General features: G+C 30.2%; 3 protein-coding genes across 3 annotated transcripts in view; 1 reads left to right on the top strand and 2 right to left on the bottom strand.

The window, feature by feature from the left end:
- Positions 1–297: 297 nt before the first annotated feature.
- Positions 298–4,796, top strand: LOTGIDRAFT_65996 (hypothetical protein; the record flags this gene model as incomplete). The annotated part of the gene is made up of 5 exons (XM_009060858.1): positions 298–382; positions 724–876; positions 1,334–1,450; positions 3,796–4,007; positions 4,629–4,796. Coding segments are annotated over 5 exons (735 nt in total), but the record flags the coding sequence as incomplete, so codon positions are not given.
- A 355-nt stretch (positions 4,797–5,151) lies between these two features.
- On the bottom strand, positions 5,152–6,474 carry LOTGIDRAFT_150531 (hypothetical protein). Its single transcript, XM_009060894.1, has 4 exons — positions 6,435–6,474; positions 5,902–6,009; positions 5,580–5,682; positions 5,152–5,407 (listed from the first exon to the last, which is right to left on the bottom strand). The coding sequence occupies exons 2-4, from the start codon at positions 5,993–5,995 to the stop codon at positions 5,398–5,400; spliced, it is 207 nt and encodes a 68-aa protein (XP_009059142.1). The 5' UTR covers positions 5,996–6,009; positions 6,435–6,474; the 3' UTR covers positions 5,152–5,397.
- A 5,668-nt stretch (positions 6,475–12,142) lies between these two features.
- The window catches only part of LOTGIDRAFT_123794 (hypothetical protein), a gene marked incomplete at both ends in the record, with an annotated part of 8,427 nt that continues 2,044 nt past the window's right edge, over positions 12,143–18,525 (bottom strand). The window contains 9 exons of the mRNA XM_009060893.1: positions 12,143–12,310; positions 12,530–12,636; positions 13,900–14,042; positions 14,428–14,597; positions 14,798–14,870; positions 15,039–15,089; positions 16,408–16,496; positions 17,138–17,240; positions 18,227–18,294. Coding sequence (XP_009059141.1) covers positions 12,143–12,310; positions 12,530–12,636; positions 13,900–14,042; positions 14,428–14,597; positions 14,798–14,870; positions 15,039–15,089; positions 16,408–16,496; positions 17,138–17,240; positions 18,227–18,294 — 972 coding nt within the window. The remainder of the gene's footprint in view (positions 12,311–12,529; positions 12,637–13,899; positions 14,043–14,427; positions 14,598–14,797; positions 14,871–15,038; positions 15,090–16,407; positions 16,497–17,137; positions 17,241–18,226; positions 18,295–18,525) is intronic.

The following is an 18,525-nucleotide window of genomic DNA, read 5'->3' as shown; positions in this document are numbered from 1 at the left end:
GGGGGGGGGGGTGCAATAGCTGATAGAGGATCTGTTCGAATTTTGCAAGGGAGGGGGGTATTGAGCTTTTTGATACTTTGAAAATTCTTTGTAGTCTCGAATGTCAAAATATAAAATGCACATTGAGATAAAAACTGGATAAGCAAGGCTTGAACTCTTCAATGCGGGAGGTAAATAAGAGTGTTATTGTAAACAAGAAATATTGGCGGGTTGTAGTTTAAGAGAAATATGCAGAGAAAATAGTTAAAATCTTATGGGCAAAAATCGAACTGACATTTATTCCGTAAAAAAATGACATTATTGAAAGATTGTAGAGAATATTTTGGAACAGATAATCTGTACAAAGTTCTCCATGTCGATAAGAAAGCATCAGAAAAAGAATGTTAGTTTTTCTTGTCTTGTGAAATTATTTCTGTTACCTTATTATTATTGTTTGCCAGTTTTGATACATTCAGCTTCTCTCTGACTACATTGACCTACTGTTCAGGCTGAAAATAGCATAGCATTTATTGTTTATCTTACACTAGAGACAGCCTAGCCTAGTGAGAATATATTCAACGAGCTAAACAAAGTGGACAAATAAACCACATCATAATATTATTATTGATGATACCAGGTAAATGTACAGATATTGTTAGAGCAGCCTATGTTTCTTGGGTGACATACTGTTAGTTGATTTTAGTGATAAAATAATTATATTGTCTGAATGTATTTTGATTTCAGTAAAGAAGGGTTATCATCGTCAGTCTTTAAAAGTTCATCCAGACAGAGTAGATGAAAATGAGAAAGAAGAAGCTACAATAAAATTCCAAACATTAGGTCGTGTTTATAATATTCTTTCTGACCCAAGTCAAAGAGATATTTATGATGAAACTGGTTAGTTTATTTATTTATCAATTTGCTCGCACGAAACGATACAATTAATATGACTTCAAACAAACATATTATTTTGCTTGGCAATAAATTGTTTTATTCCGGCAATAAAATGTTCACAATGTCTTTCTATTTTGCTAGAATTGAAATTTACTAATGATATGATGTAAAGGCTTAAATCATAAGAATGGAAGAAAAAATGTCCTTCCTATCTGATTACATGGAGATAAGTTTAGCCACTAAAAAAAATGATCTTCATCAGTAATTAGGTTGTAAATTTGGAACAGTCATCTAGGCTTAATGTCCTGCAAATTGTAAAACCAGATCAGGGAAAGTAGGAGATTGGGTTAACCTTAGGTAAATTCATAGGTAGAAAAACAGCTGTAAGTTTATTCGTTTATGATGTCATGTGATTGTGGATTAGATTGTGAAATCACAATGCTATTTATTCTATTGCTAGGAGATATTGATGAAGAAAATGATGTGACTCAAGACAGAGATTGGTACGATTATTGGAGATTATTGTTTCAACAGATTACCATGAAGGACATCAAGAATTATAAACAAAAATATCAAGGTATGGCCGCATTGTTAGATACTGAGATCCAAATTGCAAGTTTGAAAAGCCCTATTCCTTATGCATTGTTCATGCAGTAAGCTAAATCAATAACTATTCTTATATTGAACTCCTATGAAATGCTCTTTAAATTAGCAATCAATGTTCATTCCATTTTTATACGCCCACATGAAATGGGGGGCGTATATTGTCGTCACCCTTGTCCGTCCGTCCGTCAACAATTGCTCGTAAACACTCTACAGGGCACAATTCTTGACGGATTTTAACGAAACTTAGTATGTGTGTTCGCAATCACCCAAGGATAAACCCTATTGAAAATCAGCGAAATTGAAAAATATTTAGCATGAATTATTGCCCTTGTTAATTTTTAGCTCGTAAACACTCTAGAAGGCATAATTCTTGAAGGATTTTAACGAAACTTGGTAAGAGTGTTCGTAATCACCCAAGGATAAACCCTATTGAAAATCAGTGAAATCGAAAAATATTTAGTATGAATTATTGCACTTGTTCTTGCAAACGCGTTCAATTTTTAGCTCGTAAACACTCTAGAAGGCACAATTCTTGACAGATTTTGACGAAACTTGGTATGAGTGTTCGTTATCACCCAAGGATAGACCCTATTGAAAATCAGCGAAATCGAAAAATATTAAGTATGAATTATTGCCCTTGTTCTTGAAAACGCGTTCAATTTTTAGCTCGTAAACACTCTAGAAGGCATAATTCTTGAAGGATTTTAACGGAACTTGGTATGAGTGTTCGTAATCACCCAAGGATAAACCCTATTGAAAATCAGCGAAATCGAAATATATTTAGTATGAATTATTGCCCTTGTCATTGAAAACGTGTTCAATTTTTAGCTCGTAAACACTCTAGAAGGCACAATTCTTGAAGGATTTTAACGGAACTTGTTATGAGTGTTCGTAATCACCCAAGGATAAACCCTATTGAAAATCAGCGAAATCAAAAAATATTTAGTATGAATTATTGCCCTTGTTCTTGAAAACACGTTCAATTTTTAGCTCGTAATCACTCTAGAAGGCACAATTCTTGATGGATTTTAACGAAACTTTGTATGAGTGTTTGTAATCACCCAAGGATAAACCCTATTGAAAATCAGCGAAATCGAAATATATTTAGTTTGAATTATTGCCCTTGTTCTTGCAAACCGTTCAATTTTTAGCTCGTAAACACTCTAGAAGGCACAATTCTTGACAGACTGTACAAGTCACAATTTTTTTGTTCATAATCACAATTTACAATAGATGTCATCAAAAAATATTTAGTATGAATTATTGCCCTTGTTCTTGAATTTTTAGCTCGTAAACACTGTAGAAGGCACAATTCTTGACAGACTGTACAAGTCACAATTTTTTTGTTCATAATCACAATTTACAATAGATGTCATCAAAAAATATTTAGTATGAATTATTGCCCTTGTTCTTGAAAACACGTTCAATTTTTAGCTCGTAATCATTTTACAGGGCACAATTCTTGATGGATTTTAACGAAACTTCGTATGAGTGTTTGTAATCACCCAAGGATAAACCCTATTGAAAATCAGCGAAATCGAAAATATGTAGTATGAATTATTGCCCTTGTTCTTGAAAACGCATTCAATTTTTAGCTCGTAAACACTCTAGGAGGCACAATTCTTGACAGACTGTACAAGTCACAATTTTTTTGTTCATAATCACAATTTACAATAGATGTCATTATTTTCCTGAGAAACTATTTTGGTTAACAAATAAGAAAATTTAATTTAATCATGCCTGGCAAGCTATCTTTATATGAAGGCCCAATTCTTGACAGATTTTGATGAAACTTGGTAATATTATTCAGTAACGCCTCAAAAAGTTCTAAAGAAGTGTATGTCTGAAGGTTGAATATTTCATGCTGGTAATTGTTTCTGTACTGCCAAATATTTTTATTTGAAATCAAAGCTGCCAGTGGATGTATATTACCTTGCCTGGCAAGCTATCTTGACCTTTTCCAGGGGCCATTTTGACCAAGTTTTAGGGGCCATTTCGACTAAATTTTGGGACATTTTGGTTAGGTGCCAAATTAACTATAACCCTACAATGATGAATAGACACAATGAGCAGATACACTTATCAGATATTTATGGCAATGTTTATAGCAAATTGCAGGGCAACTTGGAAATTACTGTCATCATGGTAATGACGAACTTAATAGCAATCATAAATTAACAGAAATTGGTATCATTAAACAGTTAAGGCAGATACCATATATATACACTTGTTAATTTTTAAGACACTATAATCCATCAATAGACTGAAAATAGTTATTTGTTGATAAGATTTTATAATGCTCTTTTAATATCCCAGGATCTGAAGAAGAATTAAAAGATTTAAAGGAAGCCTATGTGGAATCTGAAGGTGATATGGGTGTTATTATTGATAGTGTTTTATGTGCTTCTATAGAGGATGAACCTAGATTTGAACAAATTTTGAAAGATCTCATTAAAAAGAAGGAATTACCAAAATTTAAAAACTTTACCAATGAAAAGAAGTCCAAGAAATCTGCTAGAAAACAAAAGGTTAGTTTTACAAAATATCCCAGTCCATTGATAACGGAACTAGAGTCTACACAAATAAAACCAAACGATGTAACCTGTGTTTTAACTGAAAAGCCACAGCTAAGAAAAGAAAATTCCTTTTTTCAAATTTATTATATAACAGGTTTATTAATGGTTAACTAACAGAGTCAGTGATATTGTTTATTTAATTAAAAGGTTTATAATAACAAAACAATGACCAAAAATTCTCACTGTTAAAATACTACGGTACTCAATAAATCAATTGTAGAGATATAGAAATATTAAAACAGAACCTAAATGATCATATTATTCAGAGTTTCACTTCATCAATGAAAGTGTCTGTGACTTCTGCCTTGTATATTATATTATTAGTTTGGCATTCATCATTTTTGTTCCTACAGTTACAGTTCAGATGTTTGTTTGTCATCAGCTTCAAATAAATTCTTATTGTGAGATTATTATACCTTCAACCAGTTTGAGAATAAGAACAGGAATTTTAACCTTTGTTAATTATTGATACAATTTTTTTGTTCATAGGAATTGTTTGAATATCCAAAGTAATAAATAACTTAATAACCTTTTGTTTCTTACTTTGAATTGTGTTTGATTGATGTATTTTAGGCTGATGAAGAGGCTAAAGAAGCTGAAGCTCATGCTAAAAAATTAGGTATTAGTGATGAAGATTCATTAACTGCTTTAATCAAAAAACGTCAACAGTCCAGAAAGGCTTCCTCTGATGACTTTTTTGCTCAGTTGGAAGCTAGGTATGCTGAGCCGGCCAAGAAAGCTAAGAGAGATGATAAGAAGAAAAGAAAGTAGTGACTGTGATTATTGTAAGTGTAAATAAATTTGATTTGTTACATGTGTCGATTTTCTGCTCAATCCAGTTATGGACAAGCACCTTGTCATTGAGTTAATCTTGCCACACTTTTGTCAGTAAATTGTATTCAGTAAGTTGTTTAAAAACACCATTCTCTCAGAGAAACTTCTGTTGATGTTAAAAAAATAATCTGCAAAATTTACCAACAAAAATATGCAGACAGCATTCTTTCAGAAGACATCAGTGAAATGAAGCTGAATTATTTGTTCACTTTGTCCTAAAACTATATAGCAGAATGTAGAAGACAAGAAACAAAAGACAAAATTAAAATATGACAATAATTTTATTTCCTTAAATACAATTTTTACAAAATCCATGTAACATTTTAACACCCTTGCCTGCAAAAATGTCTGGTTTATTTGGTATAACTGACAGAATACACAATGTTGCCACAGTAAGTCTGAATGATTTTGTCTTTTATTCGAAATACTTTTCCCCCATAAATCCTATTGATGAGCAAAATTGGTAAGTTGATAATGATGATTCGTAGACTAGACATTATTACATTTCTTAGGATCCTCTGAAAAGATAAAAGATACCCTTGTTAAAAAATGATATGACATAGATATTGCAGCAACATTAGTGCCATATTTAGTGAGCTAACATCAATACAAAACAGATCCATGCTCTTGTATCTAGATTAGACTTCAACAAAATGATAAGATAGTCATCATACTGATAAATATACTTACACAATAATGTTATTGATTGGAATGTGGATAAGTTTAACAAAGAAACCAATAAAGCCCATGATACAGAATCCAATAGCTGTGGCCATAGCAATTTTCTGAAATTCTGAAAAAGAAAATTACAAAAAATAAGAATGAAAAATATTCATGATAAAATTGTGATCTCAAGTCAAAGCTAGAAAAGAAATTAAGTTCAGTTTTAATTCTTTTCCAATAATATAATGTAACCTCATTCAGTTTGATATCAAATTTCTGACACTAAACCAATGACATCAACATACATTGTACAGGATCATATGGAACCATGAAAATTAATAGACTTTACCTTTCCTATCTGGTTTTGTACATCTGTTGACTAAACGAATCGAGTCTTTTACGAACTGTTTGGCAGGTTCAACTACTTGCATAACCTGATCCATGATTTAAGTTTACTCTACAATGGAAAATCAATTATTTAAACAATAATTTTTTACTCTTTATTGATTGATCATGAAAATAACCCAATTTTTGATTGAAAATTCTTCTCTGTTTGTAAGTTAAATCTCCAAAGACTGTTGCACCCATTTATGAAAATTCTATTCAGAAAAACAAACAATAATGGTCGTACAAAATTTATGCATTATTAAAAAAAACTGAAGACATTTTGTAAACGTAGAAGATGCTATAGAACTTAACTAGATAAAATGTTAGAAATAAAAGCAGATTGAGATGGAAACTTCACTTGTCGTAAGGTAAGGCATCAATATGGTAAATAATATCTGATGTAATCTCTCTAAATCTCTTCAAACTTTGAAAATATTTCCAGAAATATATATCCTCCGTAACAAGTACGTAATGATTCTTCTAAATATTACTTACCTATTTCAAAGAGGTCTAAAAATATTGATAATGATCTTGTTGAATTTGTTTAGTCTATATACACCGGAAGTGGAATATGACGCGTGACACGTCCACAAGCTCGTTGTATTTTCATTGGTTTGGAAATTTTACAGGAGGCGCTACAATCATTCGGTCTCGCCTTGGGCAAAATGCTTGTGTTGTGTCGTGTCGGGTTCACTCATACGTAATATTTGATGACGTATTAGAAAATTCAATAATTTATACGATTTGCCAACTTATAATTTGTTTTATCATGACGCCTTGTCATGATAATGATGTTATTATAAATCTGTCAGGCGGCCCTAAAATTCCCAGTTGTGCTTGCTCCCCTTTGCTTTGGCTTTGCACTGCATAATCTACAAATTGTATTATTATTCATTTTGTCGTATTCACACACCTAAACCTTTAGAATTTAGTAAAAACCACTAGAATTAGAGGAAAGGTGACTTATTATAGGCCTACTACTTTTACATGCCGTTAAAGAACAGTCTTACAAATTCTTTGTATGGTCTTACATAATCATTATAATTTTTGGACTGTTTTTACTGGGGCATCACTTGGGCAACAGGCTGGAGTAAACTTTTCTAGAAGCATTTCTCATCGAAGCTTGTCAATAACAGGGACCAGTTTCTTGAAGGATATTGATTATTGATGGATGAGAAAATCGTAAATGACCAATGATTGGAAGTCCATATAATTTTGTCTAAAGTGAATATGAAATAAATAACAACTTAGATACATTTTTATTAATAATTCAATTGAAAATTAAAAAAAAAATCTGTTAAAGAAAACAAACTTAACAAAATATTGTAACAACAATAACAATAATAATATATAATCAATTTAAACCACAGAAGCCTTTTCTGGTAGTAAACAATAACATTATCACATGATTTAAACAATTAAACATAATTAGATCAATTAATTAATTAGATAGTATAATTATTTATAATTTACTTCCTAATGCCAAAGAAAATGTCGAAGCAACTTATGCAATTAATTTGAAATATGAAATATGAAAATTCTTTACTTTTGATACATATACTCAAACTGATTGAAACAGATATAATCAAAATGCAGATCTCAAATATCTTCATTTATTCTTAGACATGAAGTTATTGAATTTGTGCTCAAGAATTAAATTTTAACTCTCTGTTAAATTTTCAGTTTTATTGTCTTAGGAAAAGAACAATATAGATGAAAACATATTTCACATATATTTTGTATTGTTAAGGCAATCAAATGATTTAGCTAGAAGTTATTTTCAAGAAAATATTCTGTAAAAGGTGTATAAAAAAAGTAAAATTGTTGAAGATAAGCTAACCATAGAAACAGAATCTACTGCATAAAGAAGAAAGATTTATTTAGAAATAGGGACATGGCTGAAATAAGTGTGGTGACTGAAAACCACAAAGAGTAAAACTCTGAGTAAGAACAGATTCTGTTTTTATATTGATGTATTGATCACTATTTTAACGGTGAAAATATTTTGTTATTGTATTTCTTTTTTTTATATTGATAGTCAAAACCCTTCTTGTTATAACTTGCATAAAAAGAGGTTTTGTTTTCATATGATATTGAAAGAAGAACTAATAAAGACTTTGTATCTTTCCATAAATAGCATATAAATGATCAACGTAATTTTTAATTTTTAAGCCAGTTTACATTTCTATCATGTCACAACACTATACTATATTATCTCAATATTTATCTCAATTTAAAAATAAACAATCAATAAATAATATTGCACCAGTTTTCACATGAAAGTTGAGCACTATAAGCTACAAATATTGGTTACTACAACACACTACTTTACACCTTTTGATATCAATAAATTAATAAATGTTTCAAATTTATCTCTTCTGCTAGGTTTATTTTAAATTTCCATCTATATATCAGATTTTTGTCAAGATATAAATTGACAGGTATTGTTAAATCACTACCACATGCTCTAGTTAGTTTCAGTTTGAGTTTCCATAAGAATATATATTGGCACCACTTAATTAGAGTCTTCATTTAATGTCAAAAACTGACTCAGCCATGCTATGCTTCCAGTTCATCCCAGGATTCAACTCTATATAAAGGATTAAGGTTGTCTGAAACACAGTCTGGAGTTACACTTTTACTTTCACTTGTTTGTGTATCAGACAATGTTGATTCTACAATGTTTTTACAAGAGTAACCTCCCCTTGATTTATCATGCTTATCATAATCGTCCAGTTCAAATTCAGTTCGTGGTCTCAAAACACCGTTATAAGGTTCAGGGGATTCAGCAGTTTCTGATTCACTACTTTGATAGAACATTTTCTGCCTTTTACTGAGGATTTCACGTCTCTGATCTGGTTCAGTTGTCATGGCAATATCTGAATCTGGTGTCATAACAACGGTGTCATCTTTATAATGATTATCATATATACTTATATCCTCTTCATCAAGTAAATTTCGGGAAAATTTTAAAGTTCCATTCAAAACATCTCTGACCTGTCAATAAAAAATTAATAATATGATTAAACTACCTACTACTCTATATCTCTTGATATAAATGCTTGAGAAGTGTTTCTGTGCACCTTCATTTGTATGGCAAACGAATGAACATAGAAGTCTGTCCAGTCACCTCAATTTTTATGAAATTAATGTATGCTAAATTATGTCTTTATTTGTTAAAGAGTATTCAAGGGCACATATCAACACAAACCATTTAAAATTCATACTTTAACCTTGCCCAACATGTCAAACAATTATTACTTATGACATAAGAAAATAATTTTGCATTTAACATGAAATTTACTGACATGTTGTATATAGGAGTTTGTAAAATTGAAAAAAAATTATTGAACTCACTTGTTTGATACCAGCTATTGCTAAAAATATCTCTTCGTTTTGATCCATATCTATTTGTTGCAATTCACTTTGTAAACGTCCAATATGTACATCTAGTTTACTAGAACAATATCTAGCCATGGTATCTTTCTCATTTAATTCACCTTGAAGATGAGACACTTGGTGTTGAATGTTATTTTCCTGAAACGGTCATGACATTTTCAAGATTATTGATTTTAAAAGTATATTGACACAATTGTAAGAAATACTTCCATGTTTTAGAAACTTTTCTGTCATTTATTTATTACAATTGTGTAAAAGCTGTTGAAACATACGACCGAGTGTATATATTCAGTTATGATTCCTTATTTGGCTGATCAAGGAAACTGTAGAGGCTCAGTGAGTTTGATCCAAGCATAGGTCAATTACACGCAGAAAAGCAATGATTTTCGATAATAAAAAGACTTACTGCTTTTAAAGACATCTTTTTCTGTCTATTTCTATTTCCAGCCCCTCGAGATGGTAATGTTGAATATTTGGTAGGAGAACTCTGTATTGACTCATTCTCACTGATAGCTCCTGGACTATAACCAGCAGGACTAGATTGAAATGATCTTAGACTAGCTGTTTCTAATCTTAATAGACTAGAGGCTGAAGGAGTTTGATGTAAGGTATCTTGAACTGGTAAACTGGCTGTAGATCCACGCTTTTCATGTGGTGGATTCGGACTGGCTGTAAAAATAATAGAGGAAGAATATTATTCCCTGTTTGCATATTTGTGATAAAGTTTGCTCCCCAACATGTTGAAAACAAGGTTTCAGAAATATTGAGTGTTATATTTGTTTAACAATAAGCTATAACAAATGGTTGAAATCTGTTGTTTGATCGTGCTCCTTATTACCAGCAATATCTTGGAGCATCTTATTTATGATATATAATTTGTCTTCAAAGCTTTATTCTGTATTAATATAGCTAGTGAAATGAAGAGTTAGCTTTTTGAATTTCTTATAGGAAAGTTATCAATAATCTTGATCCTTGCAATTTTATAGTTATTTACATACATTAGAAAGAAATATTCATAATTAAAATCTCCATCAACTAATATAAAGAATTAGAATGGTGGAAGCACACAAATACACCTAAAAGTTATAGGTTTGTTGATAAAACAAAAATTAAAAATCAATATGCAGTAAAGTAAATGACATGGTGAAAATGAATGAAAACCAAAACGTAAAGAAATAATACATTTAACATTAGTCAAGCATGGTTGGGAAAGAAACTAAAGGTTAAACTTAAACAAGTGGTTGCCTAACGCCTGATAAATTTTCAGTATATCAAAGGCAGTCGCCCATCTGTGTCGAATCATACCAAAAATCTAATTTATACAAGATATTGATTTTAATCAAGCACACAAAATTTCATAAAATTTGGACATTAACTGCCAACAAATTTTTATGCATTTTACTAAGACAAGGGCAATAACTCAAATTCCATTCATTGAAAAATCGTCATTTTATTTTGACAGAAGTTTTATCATTTAAAGTCTCATATCTTCATCCTGTCAAAGCATCATAGTTTTTTTTACAACTAAGATCACCATTAATCATGTTCATGATTGTTTTCATTCAACTCTCACTTTTATTTGCAATTTACACATTATAATGTGGGCGAATAAAAAAAATAGATTTTCAAATAATAATTAAAACTAAGCAATGGTGTGCATATTATAAATAAACAAAAGAAATGATGGCTTTACACTGAAATAACACATAATTAAGCAAAGTTAATGCAATAGGTACACCAAATGAAGGTTTTAATACAAACTATAGGTTTCAATTCATAAAGGAAATTAAAGGGTTTACATAATATATCAAATAAATCAAAAGTATCTTATCTATCTAGAAAACTACAGAAACACCGATATAAACAGGCTACCTGGTGACATTTCAGTTTGTAAATTCATCGGTTCACTTGAAGACTTGGGAAGCTTTTTAGATGTCGAAACAGCCAATGTTTTGGGTCGATTAAATCGTCGCGAAAATGTAGAGAAACCACCCAAACCTGCTGTATGTTTTCCTCTAGATGAGTGATTGGCTAAATAGAATAAATAAATGATCCTTATAATGATTTGATCATAAAGGTAATTAGAACTGTAACCACAATGAATCAAGCTCATTCAAAGAGTTTAAAGACTGAGTCATTAACCAATACATTCAAAATATATAAATGATGTGCACATCAAACCCTATGACTTCTGACCAGAAAAAGATTGTTGACAAGCTAACACTTTTATTTCAAATGTGAGATCAAACCCCATGCACATATACAGGACTGTTGATTTGACTACCACTGCTAGACACATCAATCAGAATTCTATAAAATTGAGCTGCCATATATCAAAAGAATGCTACATCTCTAAACATAAGCTACCATATTGAGAAATAATAAATTGACATTATTGGCCTGGCAGGGTAAATATCATATCAGCAGTCCTGAATGGATCATAAATATGGTCTTTATACCCATTTTATATGGTAAATTTAGTCTATAAGGGTTTTCATATATATATAATAAAGCTGGAAGATATAAACGTTAATAAAATACATAAAGCAATCCCCTTCTCAAAATTGGCATACACAGATTAATCATTTAGAAAATATTTATATATCAAATATATTTGACCTATTCTTAAGCCAGTATTAAGATAAAGCAATAACTTTTATCTGACTATCTAATCCATCACGGATTACCCATTAGAGCAATCCTATAGGAAATTAAAACACACATTACAACTTAACATTAATATATTATCATGTACATAATTTAAATTTTAAAAGCAGTTTTGCTCAACATGAATCCTCTCCTTATCACCTTGGCTTAATGTCCAATAACCATAGAAAACAGTCAAATTCCTTAAAATTAAAAACTCCAAACATAAAATATTGAGAAAATATGTACAAACCTTTTAATTGTCTAGCTTTACTATGCATATTATTAACTGTTTGGTATGTATAGTTTGGTGGTCTTGGGTATTGCTGACAAATAGAAAAATTGTAAAAAAATGAAATGAATGAGTTTTAATAGTAAATTGTAGAAATATTATTTATAACATTGCTTTGTCACTGAATCAGGAAGCCATGCCACTCCAATAACATGTCATCTTTTTTAGATAAAAAAATTCTTAAGCATATTTGAAAAAACTCACTGGTCATTAAAGCCTTTGATTATAGATTAAGCTATAAAGTGAAACTTACATTTGGTTCTCTAAGGTATAATGATTTAGTAATAAAGTACTGGACATCCGGTACTGGTGGAAACTTCATTAATATACTTAAACATGTCGCATAATCACTGGATAGCACTGAAATGTACAAATTATAACATAATCACTGGCTAGCACTGAAATGTACAAATTATAACATAATCACTGGCTAGCACTGAAATGTACAAATTATAGCATAATCACTGGATAATATTGAAATTGTACAAATTATAGCATAATCACTGAATAATACTGAAATTGTAGAAATTATAACATAATCACTGGCTAGCACTGAAATGTACAAATTATAGCATAATCACTGGATAATACCGAAATTGTACAATTTATAGCATAATCACTGGATAATACAGAAATTGTACAAATTATAGCATAATCACTGAATAATACTGAAATTGTACAAATTATAACATAATCACTGGCTAGCACTGAAATGTACAAATTATAGCATAATCACTAGATAATACTGAAATTGTACAATTTATAGCATAATCACTGGATAATACAGAAATTGTACAAATTATAGCATAATCACTGAATAATACTGAAATTGTAGAAATAGAAGCAACCATTTCTGAGCTATATAAAAAAATGTATGTTCTGGCATAGGACTTACAGGTAATGCATAGTCAAGCATAGACAATTTACAATAGTGACATTTAAGAAGATAGCTTGCCAGGCAAGGTAACATACATCCCACTGGCAGCTGTCAGAAATGATTAAACAGTCTTTAGTGACTACAGGGTTGCACAATATAGCTAATAGAGTGAAACGTCAAGTCAGACACGATATTTCGGTGAAATATTATCCGATCATCGCGAAAATCAATAGGGATCATCTTCATAATGACATTGACATACAAAATAAAAATCAAAAGAATCTGTAAACAATTGTAGCCTGTAGAGTGAGCACAAGTTGCACAATATAGCTAATAGAGTAAAACGTCAGGTCAGACACGATATTTCGGTGAAAAATTATCCGATCATCATGAAAATCAATAGGGATCATCTTCATAGCGACATAGACATACAAAATAAAAATCAGAAGAATCTGTAAAAAATTGTAGCCTGTAGAGTGAGCATGAGTTGCACAATATAGCTAATAGAGAAAAACGTTAAGTCAGACACGATATTTCGGTGAAAAATTATCCGATCTTCACGAAAATCAATAGGGATCATCTTCATAACAACATTGACATACAAAATAAAAATCAAAAGAATCCATAAAGAACTGTAGCCTGTAGAGTGAGCACGAGCCAAATGTGAACGGATGGACGGACCGAGGTGATATAATATATCTTACGTGTGGGCGTATAAAAAACTGATTGAGATATAATATACTTACATAAATCTCTAATATAGAGTAACATAGCAACAAATATATAGTCTACTAAATCAAAACCAATAGAATCAGCAAATATAGCATCCCATAACATCAATAAATCTTGCATTGGAAATTCTCTACCAAATAATAATCTTACCCAGCGTCTGCAATAAAATTATTATGTATCTGAACTTTCAAAACATTTTACTTTTACTTTTCTATGCATACAAGTGTCAATTTACCTCCGTGCCAGTGCCTATTGTTGAAAGGTAATTGTTTATATTTCAACTACCCTAACCTCTAACAAATCATTGCACATTTCAGCAAAGGAAGAGAACACTGACCTAGACCAACTTTACAATAATTTTATAGCAGTTACGGGCTTGAAACAAGTCTGTTATAGGTGACAAAATTATTTTATCCACAAGAATCATTAATTTCAGTTTTGAAACTACTGAATGCTTATTTTATCAAAAAATTGAAATCTGCATGCAAGTAATGGTGGAATAGGTGATTAGAATGTTTAACCTGATATCTAATAATACTTACATGCCATAGATCTGTGGAGCTATTTCAAGTCTCTCTAAATGTAAATGTAATTCTGAATCATGACGTTTTAAAATATAATCCTGTATTCGGGTTAATTTATTAACTATAACATTAGAAGGATTTAAATCCTGACATTTGGCGAATGGTTGAGCATTGAGGAAGTCTTTTCCCTAAAATAAAAATGAATACAATCATATGTAATCATATTCTGTTATGTCTATCAAATTCATTCTTTCTTAGTAGTAAAACATTCATTGAAATTAATGAATTATCAGAAATATCAGCACAAAATTAGGCTACATTACACCACTATGAAATGATGTGAAATGTTGTGAAATGAAGTGATGAAGAAGGGTAAAAAACTACCTACCCTCTGAGTAAGAACAAAATCTCGAGACATATACCATGGTTCAACAGTTTGTAAAACTTGGCAAAATATTGCACTGAAAGAATAACACATTAATATCAATGATGGACTTCAATTAAACAATACTGCACCACAAAATAAAACATTGGAGTACTATTTTAAGATTCTTTTAAATATAATGAGATGTTGACAAACACATGCAATATCCAATGACCAACTGTAGGCTACATCAAATTATACTTACTAAGCATCATGTTCTAAAAATGTTGGATTCATGACTTCTTTTATCACTTCTCTATAAATAAATATAGGAATTAATTAATAAATCTGACAATAATCACAATTTATATATGATATACTATATTCTATTAATAAGTTATTGTATGTGGTCTACATGTGTTCCAGATACAAAATACATCAACCGAACAGATGGTTAATAAATAGGCATAACTAAAAAATTCTTTTTTTCTTTCTTCTATAGTAGGTGCAAGGGAGGAACTGAAATTCTGGTTAGTGAAAATACAACTTTTATTCTATGCCCAATTAACATTCATTCATTGATAAGAATATTCTTGTCCAAAGCAACTTTTTGAAGACTAGCATTCTATTTTATAGTGAATTTTTTTTTAAAATTGATTATGCTGGAAAAATTCTGCTAGAAATACCCAGAACATTTGGACTAATCAGAAAAAAAAGAATGAAAATTTAAAAAATATCAGAAATTTAAATTACCAATCTTAACTTAAGGACTAGAAGTAATGATAACATGCATTAAAGAACATAAAAGAGAAACGAACATCCACTATGACAAAACAAAAGTAATTCCCAAATTGAATTTAACATTTTAACACAACTAAACCAAGAACAAAGATACCCACAGAAAAAAGGCAGGAAAAGGGAGAAACGAGGAAAAATGAATGAAATCTGACCTGAAATGATAAGGTATTAGGCTGAAAATAAAACATATATGCTACAACATCTAAACAGACAACTACGGTAATATAACACAAACTATTGACAACTACAATATACACACAATAAACATAAATACAAAAACATGAGGGTTGCAAAACAATGTCCCAGATAAAAAGACAGAGACTATATTCAAAGACTTATTCTTCTGTAACATCTAAATCACTTTAAAGATTTGTAGACTATCTTCCTTCTGAATAAGATATATGGTCAAAAGGAGATTTTCGGGGTGTTAAAGAGACCTTTTAAGTAAATGTCTTTTTAATTTGAACACAATAAATCTTAAGATATCTTCAACTCAAATACAATTTCTTTCAATTATCAATTAAAATTTATAGCTTATGAGCGGTAGTAAAAGACTTTTAAGCTGAAAAGACGCTCAAAGGTCTGATTGGTCTCATTTTATAATTCCTACCTCAAGATAAAAATACAACACTTAATTATATTTATTATCAAAGTCTACATTCTTAACATGGTCCTACTGCCAAAATACATTGCTGGTTAAATTTCTTTGCATAAGAGCAAACTAGTATATAACTAAATTAGAAGATATATTTCTACAATATCAACAGGCATCCCAATTAGTCAAGATTATCAAGTAAATGTTAATGATAGCTGAAGGTAGTAAAGTATGTACTTACTCTATACTCTCTATTTCACAAGCATGTTGAAAGGCTTGATGATCACAATGTAAGACAAATATCAATGGTGCCAGTAATTCATGCATTCCCTGTAAGATAAATAACATACCATTATGACAACAGTAATGTCAGTCTATAAAAGATATTAAAAAAAAAATCTTTTAAAATCTGATTCTTTGGCAAAATTTCACATGGGATTAAAACCATGCTATGACCGTTGAACTACATAAGGCTATATTAAACAGCTATGGGGTAACCTCAACATTTCACCTACTTTATTCTTAACCAAAACATTCTCTGTTCTATTTAAAGAGTGTCAGAAACTTCAAAGCTAGTTAAGGCTCAGTTTAGGCTTTTAGTACATTATAATACAACTGTAAATGGTGCAATTCCTTGTTTGACAAAAGAATGGCTCCTTAAATGGTAAATAATTATAACATTAACAGTTGAGCTCATGCCCAACTTATTTATGCTATAAAAGAAATGCTGTATATTGCAATTTACAAATACAGTCCTTTAAGCATTTTCCAATATTTTAATGCATATCATAGTTAGCTATGCAAACAACAAGAGAATATATAGAGTGAAATACTACTAAGAAATCAGCATCATGCACAGTGTTAAATAACAATATGGATTTCATTACGTATTGTCAGTCACATGCATTAAAGTAAAAACTACTACAAAGAAGTTACTACAGTTTTGAAAGAAACTAAAAGACATTATCTACCTGTTTATAAGAAATATTTTCATGTGTTCGACTATAACAAAACAAAATATCAAGCATCATTTCTCGTAATTTTTCACATTTAAAAAATTCTAACTCAGGAAAACTACAGAAAATAAAGAAAATAATAAATAAACTTAAAATATAAAACAATGTGCTTCAAAATATCTGTAGAAGAATGAGTTGGGTTCTCTGAAAAAAATCTTTTAAGATTGGGTTTAAGACGGATTTCAAATCTTACTGATGTTATATCTTTAAACAACATTATTTGTAACTTTGCAATGGGTCCATGAATGATTATGATGAATGCTTTCTTCATCCATTACACAAGCATTGTTATAAATATCGTTATTGAAACATGTTAGCCTACATAATACTAAAACTTGATCTTGCTTCTCAACGCTTTTTATTTCATTTACAAATTTTGAAATATTGATACAAAATATAAGTTTTGCAAATAAAATCATTAAACTCTTCTGATAAATAGAATTTTCTAATCTTTAATTCACAGATTTTAAATTTATATTTCAATGATGTCATTACTCTATCATAATATCATATTTTTCTTTCATAGCAGTAAGATTAAAAATGTAGAAATTCATCTTAATATACAATAATCAAACAACAACACAAAGCAGCAAAACTGAACAACATTCATTTAGTTAGGGGTAGTATCAACACATAACACAACATCTACAGAGTTATCTGCCCCTGACCTGGCGATACGATATTTCAGGATTTTCTTTCGCAAAAATAAATAAAATATCAACCATCAAGTTTCTCATCTGATTTGATTGAAAAAACTCAATCTTTGGATACCTGCAAATCAATAATTTCATATATCATCAGTACACAAATATTTCACTCCTATATTGTTCACTATACTGAATTGTAAGATATTACATATGATGACCCTATCATTTCATATCAACTATTCATAGTTTTATAATTCTTTCATTTCCTGTGAAGGGGACAAAGTTGTCTAAACTCTTGCTTCTCCAGTTACTTTTATCTATGTCAAAAATCATAGTGATAATTCAATGCCCCCAGGCCAATATAATTGCTTTAACTAGAAACATGTCAAATACTAACGTTCTGATGACATCTTGTTTTATTGTTAATCGTAACTCATTATCTTGAAAAAATTTATTCCATGGACTCTACAAAAAAAACAAAATGTGAAATCATTTCATTGTTATCAAAGGGTTTCTAAAGAGATTGTTTAGATTTGTTATGTGTATTAGCATTGGTAATGATGCCCAAAAAACAACCCGTACAAGAGCTCCTATAAAAATTTACACCGACTAGAAAACAGCTTTCAAATCCCCTTAAGATTTTGACTGATCATCAATACAAATTTTTCAATACATTTGATCCAATAAAAGGGTGTG

This window comes from Lottia gigantea, assembly GCF_000327385.1.
Source record: "Lottia gigantea unplaced genomic scaffold LOTGIsca_45, whole genome shotgun sequence".
Classification (NCBI taxonomy): domain Eukaryota; kingdom Metazoa; phylum Mollusca; class Gastropoda; family Lottiidae; genus Lottia; species Lottia gigantea.
This window is presented reverse-complemented; position numbering and strand designations above follow the sequence as displayed.